The sequence below is a fragment of the Jaculus jaculus genome, chromosome 8 (genome assembly GCF_020740685.1).
Source record: "Jaculus jaculus isolate mJacJac1 chromosome 8, mJacJac1.mat.Y.cur, whole genome shotgun sequence".
Lineage (NCBI taxonomy): Eukaryota > Metazoa > Chordata > Mammalia > Rodentia > Dipodidae > Jaculus > Jaculus jaculus.
The window spans coordinates 54,402,460-54,416,564 of NC_059109.1; the positions used below are offsets into that span (position 1 = coordinate 54,402,460).

A 14,105-nucleotide genomic window follows, 5' to 3' on the forward strand; every position below is an offset into this window, starting at 1 on the left:
CCTCCCTCCTCCCCTATCCCCTCCTCGTTGAGGTATGTGGGTCATGCATTGTGGAGTTAGGCCTCAGTTATGGGTAGGAGGAAATGTCTCTGCATATCATGATGCAACATGTGGCTCTGACATTCTTTCTGCCCCCCTCTTCCACAAAATTTCCCTGAGCCATGTTGGGTTCATTTTAGGTCTGCTTCAGTGATGAGGTGTTGAGAGCCCCTGGGTCTCTGGATATCTGGTTTGGTAGGTGTTGATTGTTCTGTGTTGATCTCCTTCACCCTTGTTCTGGCATCAGGTTCACCAAGAAAATAGCACCCTTGCTTGTTTCGCTAATTATTCTTAGTTTCAGCTGGGGCCCTTTTGAGGTATGATGGGTGGTTCTCTCCTAAGGATCTGCGTCTTTCTTTCCCGGGGAGATGCGGAACAGTTAAGCGGTCACCATCTTGACCACAAGTCTCTTAAAAATCATTGTAGGCAGGGTGTGGTGGCGCACGCCTTTAATCCCAGCACTCGGGGGGCAGAAGTAGGAGGATCACTGAGAGTTCAAGGCCACCCTGAGACTCTATAGTTAATTCCAGGTCAGCCTAGACCAGAGTGAGACCCTACCTCGAAAAAAAACAAATAAAAATAATCTTTATTTGTGATGTTGGGGACGGAGTGGAGAGAATGAATGGTCATGCCAGGGCCTCTAGCCACTGTAAATGAACTCCAGACACATGCACCACCCTGTGCATCTGGCTTACATGGGAACTGGAGAATCAAACCAGGGTCCTTAGGCTTCGCAGGCAAGCACCTTAACTGCTAAGCCATCTCTCCAGCCCTGAAAGTGTTTTAAGACAAACTTGAAATGTTTAAAGGGACAGAGGGAAGTGAATGCTACATATATAAAATATGTTTATATATGTAAATAGATGACATCAAATCTTCTAGTTTACTCAAGTGTAAAACCTTCTGAATTTCAAATTCCAATGTTGAGTTTCAGGTCTTTCTTTGTTCTTATAGGGGAAAAGGCAAAGTTGATTGAAGATGTGAGCCACAGGTAATCAGAATTAATTATTTGAATTTTTTTAATTTTTATTAACATTTTCCATGATTATAAAAAAAATCCCATGGTAATTCCCTCCCTCCCCCCTGACACTTTCCTCTTAGAAATTCCATTCTCCATCATATTACCTCCCCATTTCAATTATTGTACTTAAATATATACAATATCAACCTATTAAGTACCTTCCTCCCTTCCTTTCTCTTCCCTTTATGTCTCCTTTTTAACTTACTGGCCTCTGCTACCAAGTATTTTCCTTCTCACGCAGAAGCCCAATCATCTGTAGCTAGGATCCACATATGAGAGAGAACATGTGGCGCTTGGCTTTCTGGGCCTGGGTTACCTCACTTAGTATAATCCTTTCCAGGTCCATGCATTTTTCTGCAAATTTCATAACTTCGATTTTCTTTACCGCTGAGTAGAACTCCATTGTATAAATGTGCCACATCTTCATTATCCACTCATCAGTTGAGGGACATCTAGGCTCGTTCCATTTCCCAGCTATTATAAACTGAGCAGCAATAAACATGGTTGAGCAGTACTTCTAAGGAAATGAGATGAGTCCTTAGGATATATGCCTAGGAGTGCTATAGCTGGGTCATATGATAAATCAATCTTTAGCTGTTTTAGGAACCTCCACACTGTTTTCCACAATGGCTGGACCAGATTGCATTCCCACCAGCAGTGTAGAAGGGTTCCTCTTTTTCCACAGCCCTGCCAACATTTATGATCATTTGTTTTCATGATGGTGGCCAATCTGACAGGCGTGAGATGGAATCTCAATATAGTTTTAATCTCCATTTCCCTGATGACTAGGACGTAGAACTTTTTTTTAGATGCTTATATGCCATTCGTATTTCTTCCTTTGAGAATGCTCTATTTAGCTCCATAGCCCATTTTTTGATTGGCTTGTTTGATTCCTTATTAGTTAACTTTTTGAGTTCTTTGTATATCCTAGATATTAATCCTCTATCAGATATATAGCTGGCGAAGATTTTTTCCCATTCTGTAGGTTGCCTCTTTGCTTTTTTCACTGTATCCTTTGCAGTGCAAAATCTTTGTAATTTCATGAGGTCCCAGTGATTAATCTGTGGTTTTATTGCCTGAGCAATTGGGGTTGTATTCAGAAAGTCTATGCCAAGACCAATATGTTGAAGGGTTTCCCCTTCTTTTTCCTCTAGCAGTTTCAGAGTTTCAGGTCTGATGTTAAGGTCTTTAATCCATTTGGACTTAATTCTTGTGCATGGCGAGAGAGAAGAATCTATTTTCATCCTTCTACACATATATATCCAATTTTCCCAACACCATTTGCTGAAGAGGTTGTCTTCTCTAATGAGTATTTTTGGCATTTTTATCAAATATCAGGTGGCTATAGCTACTTGGGCTTACCTCTGGGTCCTCTATTCTGTTCCACTGATCTACATGTCTGTTTTTGTGCCAGTACCATGCTGTTTTTGTTACTATGGCTCTGTAGTATAGGTTAAAATCAGGTATGGTGATACCACCAGCCTTATTTTTGTTGCTCAGTATTATTTTAGATATTCGAGGTTTTTTGTGATTCCAAATGAATTTTTGGATTGTTTTTTCTATTTCCATGAAGAATGCCTGTGGAATTTTGATAGGGATTGCATTAAATGTGTAGGTTGCTTTAGGTAAGATTGCCATTTTCACAATAATGATTCTTCCAATCCAGGAACAGGGGATGTTTCTCCACTTTCTAGTGTCTTCTGCAATTTCTCGCTTGAGTGTTTTAAAGTTCTCATTGTAGAGATTCTTTACTTCCTTGGTTAGGTTTATTCCAAGGTACTTTTTTTTTTTTTTTTTTTTGATGCAATACTGAATGGGAGTGATTCTCTGATTTCATCCTCTATTTGTTGTTAGCATATATGAAGGCTACTGACTTCTGTGTATTTATTTTGTATCCTGCTACATGGCTGTAGGTTTTGATCAGCTCTAACAGTTTGCTACTAGAGTCTTTAGGGTGCTTTATGTATAGAATCATGTCACCTGCAAATAATAACTTGATCTCTTCCTTTCCAATTTGTATCCCTTTTATGTGTGTCTCTTGCCTTATTGCTATGGCTAAGACTTCCAAAACTATATTGAATAAAAGTGGGGACAGCGGACACCCTTGTCTTGTTCCTGATTTTAGTGGAAAAGCTTCCAGTTTTTCCCCATTTACTAATATGTTGGCTGTAGGCTTGTCATAAATAGCCTTTATTATATTGAGATATGTTCCTTCTATTCCCAGTCTCTGTAGGACTTTTATCATGAAGGGATGTTGGATTTTGTCAAATGCTTTCTCTGCGTCTAATGAGATGATCATGTGATTTTTGTCCTTCAACCCGTTTATGTAATGTATTACATTTATAGATTTGCGTATGTTGAACCATCCCTGCATCTCTGGGATAAAGCCTACTTGGTCAGGGTGAATGATCTTTTTGATATACTCTTGTATTCTGTTTGCCAATATTTTGTTGAGAATTTTTGCATCTATGTTCATGAGGGAGATTGGTCTGTAATTTTCTTTTTTTGTTCTATCTTTGCCTGGTTTTGGTATCAGGGTGATGCTGGCCTCATAGAAGGAGTTTGGTAGAATTCCTTCTTTTTCTATTTCCTGGAAAAGCTTAAGAAGCAATGGTGTTAGCTCTTCCTTAAAAGTCTGGTAAAATTCAGCAGTGAATCCATCTGGGCCTGGACTTTTTTTAGTTGGGAGATTATTGATAATCGTTCAGATCTCCATGTTTGTTATAGGTCTATTTAAGTGATTAATCTCATTTTGGTTTAATTTAGGTAGGTCATATAGATCAAGGAAATCATCCATTTCTTTCAGATTTTCATACTTTGTGGAGTATATGCTTTTATAGTATGTCCCTATGATTTTTTTAATTTCTCTGGAATCTGTTGTGATGTTACCTTGTTCATCTCTGATTTTATTAATTTGTGTCTTTTCTCTCTTTCTTTTGGTCAGATTTGCTAAGGATTTGTCAATCTTGTTTATCCTTTCAAAGAACCAAGTCTTTCTTTCATTAATTCTTTGGATTGTTTTTGTTTCTATTTCATTAATTTCTGCCCTAATCTTTATTATTTCTTCCCATCTACTGATTTTTGGTTTGCCTTGTTCTTGTTTCTCCAAGGCTTTAAGGTGAAGCATTAGGTTGTTTACTTGCGACCTTTCTAAATTTCTTAATATAGGCACTTAAGGCTATAAATTTACCTCTTAGAACTGCCTTCATTGTGTCCCAAAGATTTTGATATGTTGTGTTCTCATAATTGTTTGACTCTATAAATTGTTTGATTTCCTTCTTGATTTCTTCATTGACCCATTCATCATTCAGTAGTGTATTGTTTAGTTTCCACGATTTTGTGTATGCTCTATAGCCTTTCTTGCTACTGATTTGTAGTTTAATTCCACTGTGGTCAGATAGAATGCAAGGAATTATTTCAATTTTCCTGAATTTGTTAAGATTTGCTTTGTGTCCGAATATATGGTCTATTTTAGAGAATGTTCCATGTGCTGCTGAAAAGAATGTATATTCTGCAGCCTTTGGATGCAATGTCCTGTATATGTGTTAGGTCCATTCCTTCTATGACCTCATTTAGTCCAGATGCCTCTCTGTTTATTTTTTCCGGGGATGACCTGTCAATTGATGAGAGTGGGGTGTTAAAGTCACCCACCACCACTGTGTTTGGTGTTATCTGTGACCCTAGTTCTAATAGTGTTTGTTTGACAAATTTGGAAGCCCCCATGATAGGTGCATATATGTTTAGGATTGTAATGTCCTCCTTTTGGAGTGTACCCTTAATCAATATAAAGTGACCTTCCTTATCTTTCTTGACTAACATTGGACTGAATTCTACCTTGTCAGATATTATGATAGCAACCCCTGCTTGTTTTCTAGGCCCATTTGCTTGAAACACCGTTTTTCAACCTCTCACCCTAAGATAATGTCTATCCTTTGTAGAAAGGTGAGTTTCTTGGAGACAACAAATTGTATGATCCTGCTTTTTAACCCAGTCTGCAAACCTATGTCTTTTCGTTGGGGCATTGAGGCCGTTGATATTAAGAAATATTATTGAAAGGTGTGGATTTATGTTTGCCTTTTTTTTTTTTTTTTTTTTTTTTTTTTTTTTTTTGTGGTTCCGGTTCTACCTGTGCTCTCTTGTGTTAACTAGTATTTGAGTATTGCTTGTTTTTTCTAGGTTCCTTATATCTATGCTTTTCCTTTTCTTCAGCATGGAGGATTCTATCAAGTATTTTCTGTAGAGCTGGTTTTGTCTTCAAATACTCCTTTAACCTGCTTTTGTCATGGAATATCTTTATTTATCCATCTATTTGAATGGATATCTTTGCAGGATAAAGTAACCTTGGTTGACAGTTGTTATCTTTCAGAACTTGGAATATATCACCCCAAGCCCTTCTGGCTTTAAAAGTTTGTGTTGAATAATCTGCTGTAATCCTGATGGGCTTACTTTTGTAGGTAACTTGATTTTTCTCTCTAACTGCTTTCAATATTTTTTTCTTTGTGTGTGTGTGTGTTTGGAAGTTTGATTATAATATGGCGAGGAGAGGTTCTTTCCAGGTTTTGTCTGGCTGGGGTTCTAAAGGCTTCCTGTCTCTGCATTGGCACCTCTTTCCCAATTTGGGGGAAATTTTCTATGATTTTGTTGAAGATGCCTACTATGCTTTGGAGTGGAATTCTTCTCCTTCTACTATGTCCTGAATTCTTATATTGGATCTTTTCATAGTGTCCCGAATATCTTGAAATTCCCACTCATACTTTTCTATAAGTTTGCCTTTCTCTTTGTTGGACTGTATTAGATCTGCCACCTGGTCTTCTAGCTTAGATATTCTGTCCTCTCCCTCATCCATTCTACTGGTGAGATTTTCTACAGAGTTTTTTATTTTGTTAACTGTGTTCTTCATTGCTAGTAATTCTGACTGGTTTTTCTTTATTATTTCTATTTCCTTATTTGTGTCTTGTATTGCCTTCTTTATTTCATTAAATTGGTGTCCTGCGTCTTCTTTGATTCCTTTGATTTCCTCTTTGATTTCTCCTTTGATTCTTTTGATTTGTTCTTTGACCTCTTTGAACATATTTATAATCATTCTTTTGAACTCTTTCTCCGGCAATTCCTCTAACTCGTTCTCACTGGAGGAGATTTCTGATGCATTAATACTTTTAGGTGGATTTATCATCTTGCTTTCTAGTGTTTCTTGTTTTATAATGTATATATTTTTGCATCTTGGATTAAGTTAATGCTTGGATTTTCTAGCTAGCTGGGTATTCTTAGCTGTATCAATTGATTTGATGTTATATATTTTCAGGGTAGGAGCTTAAGGTGTTAGGTGTGGCTCTTAAGACTCTCAGAGTATCTACAAAGTTGTTCCTAGGGGTTGAGTTTCCCTGCTATGGGAGTATTCAAGCAGGCTGAGTGGAATAAAATACAGGTAGATTCTAAAATTTAAACACTGTACACATTCAATCAAAAACAGCCCCAAGTATGTATGCAAGAGTAGTTATTTTAACGACCAGATCCTCTATCAACAAAGAGGTTAAGATTTCTGGTCTGTTGAGGGATCCAAGTCAGCTTGTGACCAAGTGAGACCCTTCCCTGGTGCAATCCCAGTTACCTTGGATGCTTTTGGTCTCAGACAAGTTGCTGCCTGGGTCGTTGGGCTGCTGTTCTGATTTCTGGAGCTGGGCACTGGCTTTTCCTGTGGGGCCAACTGAGCCTGGCAAGTGTGGCCCTGCAGAAAAGCACCCCTGCTGCTGGAGCTGCTGCTGCTGCTAAAGCTGCCACTGCTGGGTCTGTAGCCGCTGCTGCTGAAGCTGCTGCTGCCTCTGCTGCTGCTGCTGTAGCTGCCACTGCTGGAGCCACCGCTGCTCTGAAGCTGCTGCTGCTGAGTCTACCACTGCTTCCACTGAAGCTGCTGCTGCGGAATCTGCCACTGCTGCTGCTCCTGGATCTGCTGCTCCTGGGTCTGCTGCTCCTGGGTCTGCTGCTGCTGGGTCTGCTGCTGCTGGGTCTGCCGCTGCTGCTGCTACTGCTACTGGATCTGCTACTTCTGGGGCCGCTGTTACCACTGCCAGAGCCACTGATGTTGCTGCCAAACTCTGCTCCTGTTCGGGTCCCGCTGTCTGCTCAAGTTGGCATTTCCAGGTCCTGGGACACTGCTCTGTTTGCTGGAGCTGGGCTCAGGTGGTGGGGGAGGGGAGGGAGCCACATCTGCTCTGGTTCCCTCGCTGCTCCACGTGTGCTTCTACCTCGTGGTTTGCTCCTCTGTTGTTCACTGCTGCTCTCCCTTCACGTGTCCTGAGTTGCGGAGAGCGCGGTGTGAGGGGAAGCTCCCGCACCTGGCTTTTCCTGTGGCCAGAGCCCAGCCTGGCTGCTTTCTGGTGCGCCGCCACCGCCGTGGTTGGCAGAGCTACCGGGGCCGCTTTTCCCGCCTGTGCAGGCTCTGGATGCTCTGGATCTCTTCTACTTTCTCCGCTGCCGCTTCAATTTCCTATACACCTCACTTTTTAGTAAAAGTGTGTATTTTGCTGAGTTTTTTTGGTCTTTTTCCCCTCTAGGCTGCTTTGGCGTGGGACCTATGCCGCCATCTTAACTGGAAGTCCTATTTGAAATTTTAAAATTCAAATAAGCCACCCCCCCCCCCGATACTGTCACTTTCTGTGGTAAAATGTGGCAACTTCTTTTGAAGATCAAGAGGAAATCCAAGCACAACACCATAGAAGTGTCTTCCAGTCGGGTCTGTTTTTGCATTGCCATCATAATTGAGAATTTCTCTGCGGGGTATGCATATCTGATTCAGAACTTCCACAGACTAGAATTTCACCTCTTCTGGACAAAGCAATATTAAGACATTTGAAGCACACATTGAAATCCATAGTAAAGTGCAGCAAACTGCTTATGGATAGATTTATTCAGAAAGAAGTTGGTATGAGCCAGGCATAGTGGTGCACACCTTTAATCCCACACTCGGGGGGCAGAGGTAGGAGGATTGCCATGAGTTCAAGGCCACCCTGAGACTACATAGTGAGTTCTAGGTCAGCCTAAACTAGAGTGAGACCCTACCTCAGGAAAAAAAAAATTATACATAAAGTCAATATGAAGCTGTACATCTTCATTTCCATTTTGATTGGTAAATGATATCAACTCCTGGCTTTAAATTATAGGACTTCATTACTCTAAATTTTCCTAAAAAATCTGGAGTGTTGAATAGAAATCTTTATTGTTGCCCTCATATGTTGGGGCTTCAACAGGCCAATTCAGACATAATTTGATGTAAGTCATTAAAGTAACACTGCAGATGCCTACTGGTGTACTTTGGTCACTAGGAATGCGGGGAGGGTTCAATAATTTCTTGTAACATCAGGAAAGGAAATGAACATTCAAGGTGATGCTGTTATAAACAGTCCCATACAAATTCCAACCAACCGAAATTCACAACAGTGACCTCATTTAAAGCTGCAAAACCAATGGCAGTATGAATCCTTGTGTCGTGTGTACATGCCCCCATCTGGATGAAAAATTTGGTGAATTCATTAGTCAAGCCACCCATATCCAAACCAGCTTCCCCTACAAATATAACTTTCAAGTCTTTCAACTTTTTCCAAATCTGATTTTTTTTTTTTTCCAGGTTAACTCATCAAGAAACCTGTTAACCAGATGTTCATCTTACTTTCATATTTAGAAATCAGGTTGCTATGTTCAAGATACTTTTATCTAGCAGACTTTGCCTTGTGATGCTATCCTTTGTTCTCCAAAACTTTTTTTTTTTTTTTTTGCAGCATTAGAAATATTGAATGGGGGCTGGAGAGATGGCTTAGTGGTTAAGGCTCTTGCCTGCGAAGCCTAAGAACTCATGCTTGAATCATAGGTCTCAGATAGATGCGGTGGACACAAGCATGCAACGTTGCACATGCGCACAAGGGGGCGCCTGTGTCTGACATTGTTCAGTGGTTGAAGGCCCTAGTGTGCCCATTCTCTTTCAAAAAACGGTACCTACAGAAGGAAGACCTGTGAGAATTTCTAGACCTCTGCCAAGTGTGAGATTCTTCATGAGATCAATGTAATCCAAAACAGACTTATAGAAGTAGCTATAAGGAAAAGGGGGAGGAAGAACTGGATTGTTTGCAGTATTAAAGCCAACGCTTTAGATGCTGATGGGATCCACCAGGAGCACTGTGTTATAAGTGAAGGTTTTTCAGGCTTGACAGGAAACAGGCCTAATAAATATATGGCAGCAATCTCTACCAATTGTTTGAACCTCTTCTGGGCTAACTTTTTAAAGCTGGGACAAGGACTGATGGCAGCTTCTTTCCTGTAAGGTAGCTTATCTGCCATAGCCAGGGAGCATCAATGACATACATAAATGTGTTACTGAATTGAGGGTTCTGTAAAAGTGCAAAATATGCTTAAAGGTCATCTTTGTGGGCCTTTCCATTCTCCTATTGGGCTGATAATGATTCCTTTAATACAGTCTTCGGAATATCTTGAATATTAGTAACATTCACAAATATTTGCAGTGGCTAGAGACCCTGGCGTGCTCTCTATATAATATTTCTTACAAAGATTATATATATATATGTATGTATATGTACATATACTTATTTGCAAGTAGAGAGAGAAGAGAAGGGAAGGGGAGAGGGAGGGAGAATAGGCATGCCAGGGCCTCCAGCCAATGCAAATGAACTCCAGATGCATCCGTCACTTTGGGCATCTGGCTTACGTGGGCACTGGGGAATAGAACCCAGAGTGTCAGGCTTTGTAAGCAAGCACCTCAACCACTGAGCCATCTCTCCAGCCTGGCATTGTTTCTTAAATGTAGCATTTACTTGTGAGAACAAATAAAATTTGTGAGTGTGTGTGTGATATGCACACAAACAGGGCCCCTTGCCACTGCACAGGAACAACAGATACTTGAACCACTTTTTGCACCATGTTTATGTGGTCAGCTTGGAATTAAATCCAGAAGGATTTGCAAGCAAGCACCCTTAACCCCTGAGCCATCTTCCCAGCTCCCTCAAGTGTTTTTAGATAAAAATCATGTACTGTTTTCCAATCTCCTGATGACTCGACTTTTTCTCTATCTTCCTGAAAGTCTTTCATAGTTTGGTTCTGCTAGGAAGGATTGGGACCTTCATTTCCGATGATCTGTATAAATATGCTGTTTTTGTTTTAGGGCATATTGATGGTAGGTCTCACCTGCTCTTGATGCTAAGCAAAGTAAGATACATGGATGGACTTCTGTTTTCAGGACTTCTTTCTTGGGTGACAGTTGCAACAGAACTACCAAAAGAGGAAATTTAGTCTCCTGTTCCTCTGTCCAAGGCTGCAATCTTGCTGGGTGGCAGCTTGTGGCTCTTGGTTCCTTCTTTCTTTTTGCCCAGCACTGAGTGGGCTGGGATATCCACCCACCTCCCTTGGGGCAGCAGGGGTAGGTAGCAACATGAAGATATTCCCTCTGCCTTGGTATACTGGAGGACACTGCCCCAAACATTGTTATAACAGGAATGTTGGGGTTCCTTGCCAGTATGCCAATGAACCTGGGGTGTCCCTGGATCCTTATGAATTTAAAGAATTAAAATAGATAGACCAGAGGGTAAGACTTACACTTAAGTGCAGAGACAGCCAGGCCAAATGAGCCAATGGGTGCAACAGTGGCACGTCTGTCATGGTGGAAACCAACTGCCCTCTAATTGGACTGGAGGTCTGCTCCATGGGACAGAATACATCCCTGATACTGAAAACCTAAAACAGGGGTAGTCATGAGCCCTAGGGGTGTAACATCTGCTGATGTCTGGCTAAATGTATATACTATGCTTATCAAACTGCCCAGTAAGCACTTCTCTTAATGTTCATACCTATATATTGATGCTACTTTCACTTTTGGTAGAGAACCTTCTCTCTTCAGATGGCAGTGACCTTGGGATGACTCAGAAGGCATCATTGTGCTGGGAAAAAGTGACCAGAGTGCTCAGTACTGCAATATCTCTATCACACCTTTGAAGGCTCAGGGTCCACTGTGGAAGAGGTGGCAGAAAGAATGTAAGAGCCAAAGGAAGGGTAGGACTCCTTACAACATGCTCCGCCCAGACACAAAAAGGCCTGAATATCCATGACCTCACAGTGCCTGACCCTACCTACCTACACACGACCATCATAATAGGAGGAAAAGATCATGACATCAAAATAAAAGACTGAGAGGGGTAGGGGATATGAGGGAGAATGGCGTTTTAAAGGGGAAATTGGGGGAGGGAGGGTATTACCATAGGATACTGTTTATAATCGTGGAAGTTATCAACAAAAGAAAGTGCAGAGAGGGTAGGGACCCCCCACATAGGAGTAGGGATCTCCTCTCAGCATAGCTGGGCTGAGATGGAGGGGACACTTCCCAGAGCCGGGACCTTGTGGTTCAGGAGAGATTAACAGGCAAAAAGAGGCTGTGTCCACCTGGTAAGGATAGATTTATAAACTTATTGTGGTGGTCCCTGCCCTCGGGCTCAGGTGAGTCTCAGAGAGCTGATTGGTCTGGACGAAGGGGGCTGGCTTAGGAAAAGGTAAACACACCTGGGTAAGGGGTGAGAGAGAGCACCAGCTGATTGCATGAGCCTGGATTCAACCCTGAATTATGGTTCTGCTAGAGCAGACAGGAAGTGTTTGTTCCCTCTTTTGTGCCCTCCCTTTACTCCCTTTTTTACTGATAAAGCTGTCCTTCCCCGCCCCTCCCCAGGCAGGGTCTCACTTTAGCTCAAGCTTACCTGGAATTCACTATGTAGTCTCAGGGTGACCTCTTATGCCTCCCAAGTCCTGGGTTTAAAGGCGTGCACCACCATGCCTGGCTTTCCTTTCTTAAAATCTAAATGATATGCATAAAAATAAGGTATCACTTACAGTATAATCAGTTAAACAAATGATGCGTTGAAACTTGGTCTAATTATGAGGGCCATTTTATTTATTTTCTTTTTTTTTAATTTTATTTATTTGAGAGCAACAGACACAGAGAGAAAGACAGATAGAGGGAGAGAGAGAGAATGGGCGCGCCAGGGCTTCCAGCCTCTGCAAAGGAACTCCAGATGCGTGCGCCCCCTTGTGCATCTGGCTAACATGGGACCTAGGGAACCAAGCCTCGAACCGGGGTCCTTAGGCTTCACAGGCAAGCGCTTAACCGCTAAGCCATCTCTCCAGCCCCATTTTATTTATTTTCAAATTTTTTTAATTAACAACTTCCATGATTATAAAAAATATCCCATGGTAATACCCTCCCCCCACACTTTCCCCTTTGAAAATCCATTCTTCATCATATCCCCCTCCCCATCTCAGTCTCTTATTTTGATGTCATGATCTTATCATGAGGGCCATATTATTCCGTGGGTGTCAAGAATGTCCTTAAGAAGGGACAAGGCCTTGTATTTAACAAAAACATAAGCAGGGAAGTGTTTCAGCTATGTAAACAAACCGGTTCTGAACATTGAGCTGGGGATACACATATGTCCTGTGAGTAGGAAATATTTGGTTGCAGTTTGACAAACGAGGACAGGCAGAGTTCATCAAGGAACACTGGAGTGCCTTCATGAATGGGGCAGGATTTTAGGCAGGTGGGAACAGTGGTGACCCACACAAAGCCCTCCAATCCCCTCATTTGAAGCTTACTGGCTGGCCAGCTACTGAAATAAAATACCAATTAGTCTTAAATACTATTGGGAAAACAAAATTGGTTGATCTGAGGGTGACGTGAGCTGAAGGACTTTAGATTGAATGATCCAGGACAGCCTGTTAATGGAGGTTACCATTGAATTGAAATAGTCTGATTATCAAAAACAATGTTCTAGCTGGGCATGGTGGCTCATGCCTTTAATCCCAGCACTCGGTAGGCAGAGGTAGGAGGATCGCTGTGAGTTTGAAGCCACTGTGAAACTACAGAGTGAATTCCAGGTCAGCCTGAGCTAGAGTGAGACCCTACTTTGAAAAACAAAAGTCCTAAGGTGCTGCTTGGTGGGCGTGGTGGCACAACTCTGTAATTAGGCACCTGGGAGACTGTTACAGAATACAGAATCAAGGCCACCCATGTCCAATAACTTTAAGAGGTATTGCTATTAGGAGCCCTTTTCCAAATACCTTGTCACTCTTGACAACCCTTTAGTTGGCTCTTCTATCTTGGATTGTTCCTTCCCGAGAAAAACCAAAGAAACACGAGTTTTCCCATCTCCCACCTCTCCACCCCATACCTATTCTGGAACTCTGCTTGTTATAAGGGATATGTTATTTGATCTTCATGATAGATCTAGGCTGTAAGACTTCATTCTTGCAACAAAGTAAACAGCGCCACCCTAGACCTATAACCAAATACCAGCACAAAAAGTGAACAGCGGGCTTAGTGGTGAAGGAGCTTGCCTGCAAAGCCAACGGGCCCAAGGTTCGACTCCCCTAAGACAGCTGCACGAGGTGGCGCATGCGTCTGGGCTTGGTTTGCAGTGGCTGGAGGCCCCGGCGGGGCAAGAACCGCGTCCCAGGGTCGGCCGGCAGCTTCCGCCGCTCGCACAGGCCTCCGCCCACGCGGAGAGCGCAGGGCCGGGTCACGAGGCCGGCAGCCCGCGCGCCCGTGACGCAGTCGAGCGCCGCCGCCGCCGCGGGAGCCGGCGACCAGGAGCGGCGGGACGGCATGGCCGTGCCGCGGGTGCTGCCCGTGCTGCTGGTGCCGGTCCCCCGCGGGGCGACGGCGCGGCTGGGGCCCCGGGCGCAGCTGCACGGGCGGCGGGGGGCCGTGGCGGGCCTGGCGGCGGACGGCAGCCTGCAAGTGCTTTCCCTGGCGCGCGGCGGCCGGGCGCGCGGCGGCGGCGGCGGCCTCGAGGGGCCCTTCGGGCAGTGAGTGCTGCGGGCGCGGGAGGAGCCTCGCGGCGGGGCGGGGCGGCGCCGGGGGTCGCCTCCCCTTAACTCCCCTTCCCTTCTTTCCCCTCCCCGCCGAGAGGCCGGGCCCCCTCTTTGCATCCCCGCACCCCACTCCCTCGGTCAGTCCGCTTCCTCACCAGCTCCCGCGATGGAGGGCAGCTAAGGCGCCGAG

General features: G+C 43.3%; 1 protein-coding gene and 1 pseudogene across 1 annotated transcript in view; one reads left to right on the top strand and one right to left on the bottom strand.

Moving 5' to 3' along the window:
- Positions 1-922: 922 nt before the first annotated feature.
- Positions 923-13,708, bottom strand: LOC101613533 (annotated as a pseudogene).
- The window catches only part of Spg11 (SPG11 vesicle trafficking associated, spatacsin), a 100,322-nt gene continuing 99,923 nt past the window's right edge, over positions 13,707-14,105 (top strand). The window contains exon 1 of the mRNA XM_045156991.1: positions 13,707-13,909. Within this exon, the coding sequence (XP_045012926.1) occupies positions 13,707-13,909 (203 nt within the window). The remainder of the gene's footprint in view (positions 13,910-14,105) is intronic.